The sequence below is a fragment of the Palaemon carinicauda genome, chromosome 1 (assembly GCF_036898095.1).
Source record: "Palaemon carinicauda isolate YSFRI2023 chromosome 1, ASM3689809v2, whole genome shotgun sequence".
Taxonomy (NCBI): domain Eukaryota; kingdom Metazoa; phylum Arthropoda; class Malacostraca; order Decapoda; family Palaemonidae; genus Palaemon; species Palaemon carinicauda.
In genome coordinates, this window is record NC_090725.1 from 252,155,584 (window position 1) to 252,166,685 (window position 11,102).

General features: G+C 39.0%; 1 protein-coding gene across 5 annotated transcripts in view; it reads left to right on the forward strand.

Annotated features, from left to right (window-relative positions):
• Positions 1 to 8,570, forward strand: part of MED24 (mediator complex subunit 24) — a 349,247-nt gene extending 340,677 nt beyond the window's left edge. For all 5 annotated transcript variants that reach the window (XM_068389049.1, XM_068389044.1, XM_068389055.1 and 2 more), the window contains one exon: positions 7,144 to 8,570. In XM_068389049.1, coding sequence (XP_068245150.1) covers positions 7,144 to 7,497 — 354 coding nt within the window. In that variant the 3' untranslated portion in view covers positions 7,498 to 8,570. The remainder of the gene's footprint in view (positions 1 to 7,143) is intronic.
• The last annotated feature ends 2,532 nt before the right edge of the window (positions 8,571 to 11,102 follow it).

An 11,102-nucleotide genomic window follows, 5' to 3' on the forward strand; every position in this document is an offset into this window, starting at 1 on the left:
TGCCACCCGAATAGATCAAGCCCTGCTCAAAGTCCAACTAATGCTGAGGAGAGAACGGTGCTCAGTCAGGAATTGGATGAGTCTCGTAGGAACTCTATCATCCCTGGAGCAGTTTGTCTCGCTAGGAAGACTACACCTTCGGCCTCTCCAGTTCCATCTAGCCTTTCACTGGAACAAGGACAAGACGTTAGAGACGGTCTCAATCCCGGTCTCCGAACCAGTAAAGGCATGCCTGAAATGGTGGAACAGCAATATCAGTCTGAGAGAGGGACTATCCCTAGCAGTTCAGAACCCAAACCACATACTGTTCTCAGACGCGTCGGATTTGGGTTGGGGTGCGACCCTGGACGGTCGGGAATGCTCAGGTCTGTGGACCTTAAGTCAGAGGAGCATGCACATCAACGGCAAGGAGCTTTTGGCAGTCCACTTGGCCTTGATGAAATTCGAAAGTCTCCTTCGAAACAAGGTGGTAGAGGTCAACTCCGACAATACCACAGCTTTGGTGTACATCTCCAAGCAAGGAGGCACACACTCCCTCACGCTGTACGAGATCGCAAGGGACCTGCTCATTTGGTCAAGAGATCGAGGCATCTCCCTGTTAACGAGATTTATCCAGGGCGACTTGAACGTCTTGGCAGACTGTCTCAGTCGGAGGGGTCAGGTAATTCCCACGGAATGGACCCTCCACAAGGACGTGTGCAAGAGTCTTTGGGCGACTTGGGGTCAACCCACCATAGACCTTTTTGCTACCTCGATGACCAAGAGGCTTCCAATCTATTGCTCTCCAGTCCCAGACCCAGCAGCAATACACATAGACGCATTTCTCCTAGATTGGTCTCATCTGGACTTATATGCATTCCCACCATTCAAGATTGTCAACAAGGTACTGCAGAAGTTTGCCTCTCACGAAGGGACAAGGTTGACTTTGGTTGCTCCCCTCTGGCCCGCGAGAGAGTGGTTCACCGAGGTACTTCGATGGCTGGTAGACTTTCCAAGAAGTCTTCCTCTAAGGGTAGATCTATTACGTCAGCCCCACATAAAGAATGTCCATCAAAGCCTCCCCGCTCTTCGTCTGACTGCCTTCAGACTATCGAAAGACTCTCAAGAGCTCGAGGCTTTTCGAAGGAGGCAGCCAGTGCGATTGCAAGAGCGAGGAGAGCTTCTACCATTAGAGTATACCAGTCGAAGTGGGAAGTCTTTCGAGACTGGTGCAAGTCAGCATCTGTGTCCTCGTCCAGTACCTCTGTAGCCCAAATCGCAGATTTTCTTTTACATCTGAGAAATGTTCGCTCCCTCTCAGCTCCCACGATTAAGGGCTACAGGAGCATGTTGGCTTCGGTCTTTCGGCATAGAGGCTTAGATCTTTCCAACAATAAAGATCTCCAAGATCTCCTTAAGTCTTTCGAGACCTCTAAGGAACGTCGTTTGGCAACACCTGGATGGAACTTAGACGAGGTCCTAAGGTTCCTCATGTCAGACAGGTTTGAGCCATTACATTCAGCCTCCCTGAAGGATCTCACCCTCAAGACACTTTTCCTAGTGTGCTTGGCTTCGGCTAAAAGGGTCAGTGAACTTCATGCCTTCAGTAAGAATATCGGCTTTTCTACAGAAAAAGCCACTTGTTCACTTCAACTTGGTTTCCTAGCCAAAAATGAACTGCCTTCTCATCCTTGGCCTAAATCTTTTGATATTCCTTGCTTATCAGAGATCGTAGGCAACGAACTGGAAAGAGTGTTATGTCCTGTTAGAGCTCTTAAGTTCTATTTAGCTCGTACTAAGTCCTTACGAGGTAGATCTGAGGCATTATGGTGCTCAGTTAAGAAACCGTCATTGCCTATGTCAAAGAATGCTTTGTCATATTTTATCAGATTTTTAATACGAGAAGCTCATTCTCACTTGAATGAGAAAGACCGATGTTTGCTTAAGGTTAAGACGCACGAAGTAAGAGCTATAGCAACCTCCGTGGCCTTCAAGCAAAATAGATCTCTGCAAAGTATTATGGACGCGACTTTTTGGAGAAGCAAGTCAGTGTTCGCGTCATTTTACTTAAAAGATATCCAGACTCTTTACGAGGACTGCTACACACTGGGTCCATTCGTTGCAGCGAGTGCAGTAGTGGGTGAGGGTTCTACCACTACATTACCCTAATTCAAATATCCTTTTTTAATCTGTCTCTTGAAATGTTTTTTTAATATTGTTTTTTGGGTTGTACGGAAGGCTAAGAAGCCTTTCGCATCCTGGTTGATTTGGCGGGTGGTCAAAGTCATTTCTTGAGAGCGCCCAGATTAGGGGTTTGATGAGGTCCTGTTGTATGGGTTGCAGCCCTTGATACTTCAGCTCCTGGGAGTCTTTCAGCATCCTAAGAGGATCGCTGGGCTTCGTGAGGAAGACAGACTTACAAGGCAGAGTAATCGTCTAAGTCAACTTCCTTACCAGGTACCTATATATTTGGGTTTTGTTATATTATAACTGTCAAAAACTCTAAGCATATACGCTGTAAACTTAATTAACTCTGGTCTCTACCCACCACCTTGGGTGTGAATCAGCTATTATATATTCACCGGCTGAGTTAAATATTTAAAAATGATATTTTAATTATAAAATAAATTTTTGAATATACTTACCCGGTGAATATATAAATTAAAGGCCCTCCCTTCCTCCCCAATAGAGACGCAGCGGGACGAGAAGAATTGAGGCTTGTTTACATGCATATGCGGTATCTGGCCGATAGTTGGCGCTGGTGGGCACACCCGCAACCTTCATAGCGATCGCTCGCGAGTTTTTGTGTGTTTTTCTGTCGAGCCGCTGGAGCAGCAGCTATTATATATTCACCGGGTAAGTATATTCAAAAATTTATTTTATAATTAAAATATCATTTTAAATAATGTTTCTTTTAAGGAATAGAGAATATCCTTCATTAGTTTGCCCTAATCAGCTGGTTTGGAAAGCATAGATGGTAGTGTTGATCAGTTTATAAGTGTAAACAATGGAAAAGATTACAATTCGCTATGTTTTTATTTCTTATAACGAAACTATGTGAATATTACATGCATTATTATTGGATACAGTTATGTGAAACACCAGTTTAATGAAAATCCTGTTTATTTGAAATATAGCTGTAATGTTTTAGCACAATAAATGGATGTACAGTTTGAACAACGACATAGCTTTCTTGTGTGTGTGTGTAACAAAGCCTCGTCCAAGATACGTACAGTCAACTCATTAAAATGAGGGTTATGTTCCTGGAGATGTCGTGTTAACGGAACATAATTTCCCCATAAGAATTAAGGGTAATAGGTTGTTTATGTTCCTGAACATTGGAAAAGTATCTATCTTGGGATTTTGTTACTATGAAATTTAAACATAATACATTATTGTTATATGTGAAGGTCACAGAAACAATAAAAACACATTCTTATTCTACTTGTATTTATTTTATAGTAGAATACGTTATACGCATTTACATTGACACTAAGACGCATCACTCTTGTCACCACTGTCGGCTGTCGCCTGCCTTGCTCCCTTAGAGGAAAAATAACTGGAGATGTCCCGGCCCAGATTAGGTGAAGCCAGGCTTTACCAGTCAGACTGTCAAACTGACAGTTCTCGATTACCAAGTTAATCCTCCGACAGTGTACTGGAACTTAAAGTTGGTTCTATTTAGACCTTAGTTTATAGACGGTAACTATTTTCTCTTATTGGTGAATCCGTTATCAAGCTCCTTGGTATATTGAACTACGGTAAAGTCGTTACACTTTATAACCCTCTATTACATTGAACATAGCTTGTGATATTCTAACAACTGTTGTTACTGATTTTTGTGTAAAGGCAGGCAGCTGTGTGTTATCATGGGCTTGGTCAAATCCAATTTAAACTATCTTCTAGAGTAGTAAGTATGAATTTTTTTCTTTATTACTGTTCTCGAAATGAAAAATTATTAATAAACTCAGCCATAAAACGTTTAGGAATTTTGCACATAAGGTATCATAGAGATAAACATGTATAAAAGAGACAGTAAATGATTAACAATAACACCAGCTCCATAGGTATCTTTGGTTCCAGTCAATGGTGGAGCTAGAACTGACAGTTTGACTGGTAATCAACCTAGCTTAAACCTGGCTTCACGGGTTCAGGTAAGAACTGTGAGTCAGGGCATCTCCAGTAGTATTAATCCTCCTAGCTTGCTCCCATCCCCAACCTCACCCCCCCTCTCCCTCCTCACTCTGCTCTCCCTCCTCGTCTCGCTCTCTCTCTTTGCCTTGCTATCGCTCATATTTTTTCCTTTTAATCTCATAATTATTTATTTACAATGAATTTTATATCAAGTTAAAAACACAATAAGCAAAACTGTATTGTATGTGAAAATTCTCAATGCTACTACGTATGCATATCAAACACATTAGCGATTTATTTTTCTTTCATTTCGGTAAATAAATAACAGATCGTAACGTATTTTTGCTTTCAGTCTAATGGTTATTCATTTACAAGTAATTTTATATCCGTAAGTACATATTCAAGTTAAAAAAAACAATGAACAGTACTTTCTGGTATGTACGAACGCACAATGTTATTACATACACATATTAAAGACATTAGCAATTTATCTATTCTTTCATTTCGATAAATAGATAATAGATCATAACATATTTTTCCCTTGTAATGTCATGCTTATTTACTCTTGCAATTAAAAGGCCATGAATGTTGGCTGCCTTTCCAAACACCTGCATTCAATACGACTGATTTCTCTGTGAGCCCTGGTCCTGCCTGGTGCCTCAGTAATCTTGTCATCTGAGGCGTACACTCTCACTCTATGGAACGTCTCACAAAGCCAGAAAGAGACCGTGTTCCTTGACACCCCACTCTTTGATATGCCAGTGCTAACAGGATCTTTTCAGATAGCACGGGACCCAAGAGTATCTCTTCTGCATCACCACCTGATACCTCCCAGAAGTAGGGGATGAAGGACTTAAACCTATGGTCATGCACCACCAGATTCTGAGTCTTGGCCACAAGTCCGGCACAAAACTGAAAGGGACCTCCTGCCATCCATGAGCATGGATGACTAAATAAGAGAGACCATGCAACTCTCACGCTCTCTTTGCCGACACTAGGGCTAACAGCAGGACAGTCTTAAGAATCAGATCCCTATCTGATGATATCTTCAAAAGTTCTAACAGGATACAGGTAAGAGCCTTGAGGACCAAGGTCATGTCCCACTCTGGGGTTTCCGAGATCCCAGGATGGGCAAGACCTCTCAAAGCTCTCCTAGAGCATAGACAACTCCGTTCGACAGCTGTGACTGAGAGACACTTCTCTTGGTGAAGGAAGATGAGGAAATCCACAATCTGTGCTGGAGAAGACTAGTTCATAGGGGCAGCTCTCTCAGAACTTCAACCAAAAGAGCAAGTAGATTGGGGTACCATGACACTCAGCATGAGGTTATGTGTGAGCTTCCAGGTTACCCTGATTCCTGGCATATTCAACACCATGAATCACCCACCAAATCAGGCTGAACAATGGAAAGGCGTATATGGCCACGTGATCTCATGGGTGTTGGAAGGCGTCTTTAAGTGCATCCCATGGGTCCGGAACGGGAGGAGCAAAAGACGGGAAGCCTTGTGTTCAGCCACATGGTAAACAGGTTGATCCCCATAGAGCCTCACAGGCGCCTTCGAACACAGCCCATGGGTCCAGAACTTGAGAGGCGAAACACAGAAAGCCTCCTGTTCACCCACAGGGCAAAGAGGTCAATCCCCAGAGAGCATCCCTGTGTAAGAAGGTTTTCGCAACAGGAAGATTTAGGGACCACTCTGTGCTCCTACAACCTGTCCCTGGGTGGTTGAGTGTGTCTGCTAGCACATTCCTCTTGTTTGGAATGTACCCCACTGACAACTCTGTTGTGTGTGGAATGCCATCCAGATATTCATGCACCGTGTCAGTTTGCAGAGAGGGAGCAAGACCGTGCCTCCCTACTTGTTGAAGACAGCACAGAATGCACTGTTTCCTTCCTGAACTTTGTTGGGCGCACAAATTTGTTCAGAGGAGAGAGGTTGATGACCAGTCTCTCTCCCCCCACCCGTCACCTTTTCGACTGTATTAGGAAGAGCCAACTGTAGTGAAAAAATAAATTCAATCGAGAATGCAATGGTCTGGGAAAGGTCACCTTTCCCAGACCATTGCATTCTCGAATGATCACAAGGACTCTCACAGAAGAACTCTATGATTCAGAGCACCCGTGTTTTCATGAGGTAGCTTAATCTAGAGACTCTACGAGAACAACCGTCCAGGCACATAAACGGTGACTGATGAAGTCCCAGCAATCCTACGGTAATGGGAGGGGACCTGGATTTTACTGTCTGTGCGAGCTAGCCAGTTCTCATTTTTTTTTTAGTTGTATTGGGTGAAAATTATGCTTACATTATTCTAGACATAATAACTTTCTGAGGTAATATAATAACTTTCTGAGGTAATACTGAAATTTTAAGATTCTCATAAAACTAATTTGCCCATTTTAATTTTAGATGTTATCTAAGGGAAAGCTGCAGATAGTACTTTAAAGTTCTTTTAGATTTTTTTATCATGAGAGTTATTCAAATTAAATGTTCTATGGTGTTTATGAAGTAGAAATTATTTGTACCCATGTGTTGATTGAATTTATTTTTTTACATTTTAGTATTGTATAATCTAAATGTTTAACAATCATGTTTTATAAAGGCTTGATACCTAACAAATATTTTACTGAAAATGGGTGATGCATATACTTTCAGGTTCAGGCAATGAAAAAGTGACTGGCAAACTATATAATTGAAAGTAATTTGATATTTTGCTTGGCTTTTAAATATCCACAATTTTGGCACTTAGATTTGATAAAGGATGAAGGTGGAAATGTTTTCTATAGTTTCAAAATTAAAGAATATATTCCCTTAATGTTATAGTTCATTTTGTTTCTATAAAGAAGATATGGAGCTTATAAGCTTTTGAATTTAATTTGAAGTAGCCTACATATGAAGAGACACTTTGTCTTGCTTATGATGTAAAGAATATCATCATCATTCTGAACCCACAAGTAACTGATATCTTCCCATCTTTCGCAATGCTGCTTGAGGAATGTTCCCCATAATTTTTGCATATTTTTCTTTTCAGGTTAGCCGAGCTGGTGTTGTAAGCCCAGTTTCTCAGCTGGTGGTGAATATATTGCACGAATTGATTGGTGCTCCATATAGTCATACTCTTCTTACTCTAACACCTCCTGCACTTCTCCCAAATTTGGTGCCACTGCTTTCAGAACCAGATTCATTTACATATGCTCAACTTTTAGCAATAACTTCTCCAAAAGCTTCTTGTAACTCTGATGGGATAAAAGAGTTTGCAGGTGACCTAATAGATGCCCAGACTCCTGCTCAAGCAGCAGGAGCAAGGCGAGCAGCAGCAAAGTTACTATGTGTACAGCGTAATTTGGCGCTCTCCTCTGTTTGTAATGTGGAAATTGCTTCATAAAAGACCTGAAGTGGATAATTTAAAATTTTCAAGGCTATACAAGAAGGAATTGGTTTTAGTAGTGAATTACTTACCACAAAGTAGTATTTATGGTATTTTGTAAATATGTGGACCAATGAACTGACAGCTCAAGGCTATGCATGGAAATTGTTTATGAACTTTTAGTACTTTTACAAAGTTAAGTGGTTGCGTTATAGATGTAGCCGTATTGACTATTTTTTAATAAAAATTATTTCATAAAACTTTACGTTTTCAGTTTTCACCCCTTGAATTTATTTATGCTATAGTGTTTGTTGAAAAAGAGGAAAGTAAACTGATTTTGCTTGAAGAAATATAGGCTATGGCTGTGCAAAATATATTAGGAAAAATATATTTCTAAAATTAGAGTAAAACCCATAGAACTATTCAGAACATCTTTTCACGATTACCGCTGGTCTACTTACAACATAATAAATATTCGTGTGAGTGAAATTACTCTAGGTAACTATCAAGAGATTTTCAGTTATTTTAGAACTTTGCAAAGAGAAATGTGAAAAAATAGAGAATCTATTTGATGAGTGCTCAGGAAATCAACTGATTTTGTTGCTATTTAGTGAAAAATAAGTTGTATCAAGACAGCTAGTACTGTATTCCTTTAAGCAGTTGTACTTCATGACATCTGGTTTTGAGTCTGAATGAGACAGTAGTTTACTCTTAATGAGAATCATGTAAATGGCAGCTAAACAATACGAGTCATAAATAATTTTTGCTGTTGTGAAGGGACTTCAAGAAATTTCTGCTACCATTGACAAACTGAGTATTCAAGTATTGTTCAGCAGGAAAACCTCAGAAAACAAGCAACATTGACACCTCTCTTAAAAATACAAGACTCCATTTTATTACCAGTACAAAGTTCAATTGTCATAAGTGAAAATTTAAGGCCATAAATAAAGAAGAATTCATCTCTGGAAACAGATTTCAAGCTGCTGTACAAGTATAAAAGTTATTTATGCTAACTGGCTCCCAAGTATAAAAGTTTCCTATCTCTTGATGAATTGATATCATATGCAGTTAATCTGATCCTTCAAAACCAGGTAAGATTTTTTTTTTAAACTTTCAATTTATTTGAAATAGCAGCAATGACTTGTCTTAAAACAATACATTTTTATTTATATTTTTTCTACTTTATTTTAGTTTTCCATGGAAAGGAGCAACATTTACTTAGTTTTAGTTATGTGCAACCAGACAAAAGAATATGTGAAACTAGAAATTTATGTGAGGCAAAAATATAGGTTTGGATAGTGATAGCATTTAAAACGTGTTCTTTTTTCCACTCTTGCAACATTAGAAGACTATTTGTCATCATTAAACACATACTACATGAATGGTGAGTTGTAAATTCTCTTGTGTATTATTGAATTAATTGTTATACAGATGTAAATTTAGTCTTTCGTTGTTATATGTCCATTGAATTTTTATGTAATGTTTTTGTTTATTACAGTAAGTGGATTGCTTTTATTTAAGGGTAGATTTTCTTGGGGACAAAGAAAATGCAGATAATTATAGCCCAGGAACAATTTCTTTGAACAATCTACATAGTAATAACTAAAAAATCCAGTTGAAGACAGCATTATTGGCACTAAAAATCTAAATCTAAACATTCTGAAGTGTTGGGCCCATCATTTTAAATCAACAACGATGTATAGACTGAAGACAAGGGCAGTATGGCTTGATCAATCCCATTGGTTTATTGCCATTAAACGATAAATTGTCTCACTACTTTACTAGAGGTCTAAGTTTGTCGGAAGGAAAGAAAACTGGAAAGATTTTAGTTTAAGGAGTAAACGTAGAATTAAATGAGCCTCCAGAGAGAAGCAATATGAGGATCAGGGATGGATGAAGATAAATTATATTTATCAAACCCCCTTAATGTTCGTATTAAAATTGCTCAAAGCTGTGTTAATGTCTAACCTAAAATGAAAATTTCCTGTTCTCTCTCCTTGCAAAATGCCGCTCTATCTAAGAACCACCACCTTGTCTGGCTTTTGATGGCCACAAACTAGTCAATCATGCAACATTTTAACTACCTATTTTTCAGTCTCTTATTTTGCCATTCGATTCTAATTGAAATTCACTAGTTAATTTCAAATTTTTTCTGATGTGTAACATAAACATATCTGGTCAGTGGGAGTAGTGCTGTGTTATTGTATATGGAGGAATGGTGTTCACTCAGATTTCCCCTTATTTTGAAGTTATGTCAGCTATTAATTGACTGTTTTGATGAAAAAAGAATAATTAATGCTTATTAACACCTTTACTATTGCTTTGTTTGTGTTTGGTTCAGGTAAATCTAGAAAAGACTGAGACCCCTAGGCTAACAGCTTAAGTTTTGTCTAGCGGTTTGGTTTTCTCCTCCTTGCGTTATCTTCACTAATTCCACAGCCTTTCTACTTTTCGGGCCATTTTCTTCAAGGTAGGAATGGTGGTGTTGACCTTTTTATACCTTTATTATGATGTGAATATTTTATAAAGATTTCTTGTATTTTCAATACAACTTAAAAAGTTGAAGGTTCATGTTTTGATTACCGCTGAGCCTGGCCCAATTTAGAATATTATTGTGTGTATTTTTCTCAGCCACCAGATGCATTAACAAAAAGCTAGTATATTTTCTCCCAAATTAGATTCTTGTCTGGAGAGGCATAAAGTATTTGGAAATTTATTTTGGTAGGATATCCATGTGAATTACTTGAAGTAAGTACGTCTTTTTGTTGTAAGTATCCTGTAGATGTTCACTAAGATGACATATTTTCACAATTTCCTTCATTTTATAAACAAATTGCTAAATGTTTATTTCAAATGCAAGAAAAGTTTGTGATTCAATTCCTGTATAGTGAGGAGACCCTTTCTCTTAAAACAATCTTTTGTACTGTCAATAGTCTAACCATGTTCGTGAATAGTTTAATTTCGTCAACATTAACGAGGTTGAACAGAAGAAAATATTTGAATATATGAGAATTAAAAAGTAATTTACTTGAATTTGTCTCCTTTGCAAAGTTTTTGTTAATAGAAAATCTTAATTTTTCAATATTAAACTTACCCGATAATCATGTAGCTGTCAACTCCGTTGCCCGACAGAATTCTACGGAGGGATACGCCAGCTATCACAATACTAGAAGGGGGTGTACTCACCAGCGCCACCTGTGGCCAGGTACTACAGTACTTCTTGTTGACACCTCCTCAATTTTTCCTCTGTCGTGCTTCCGGCAAGACGTTCTGGGATACGCTTATGATCTTGGAGTATTTTCACGGCTTTTGGTGAAGTATTTCTCTCAGATTTCGGCTGTCGCTTTACTGGAAAACTTCTATATTAGCTTAGATAGCTATTATTTAGTCCTGATTAATGGTTAACGATCTTTTTGCTTGATTTGGAATCCCCACTTGGCCAACTCTTTTGATTCAAGATGTCTGACATTTCACAAGCCCCACCCCATAGACGATGTAGGTCTTGTAATAGGCGTATTCCGAAGGCCTCGGTAGATCCTCACACCGCTTGTTCTGACTGTAGGGAAAGGCCCTGTCAGTTGGAAGATCGATGTGAGGAATGCGCCGGACTTTCGGAACTTGAT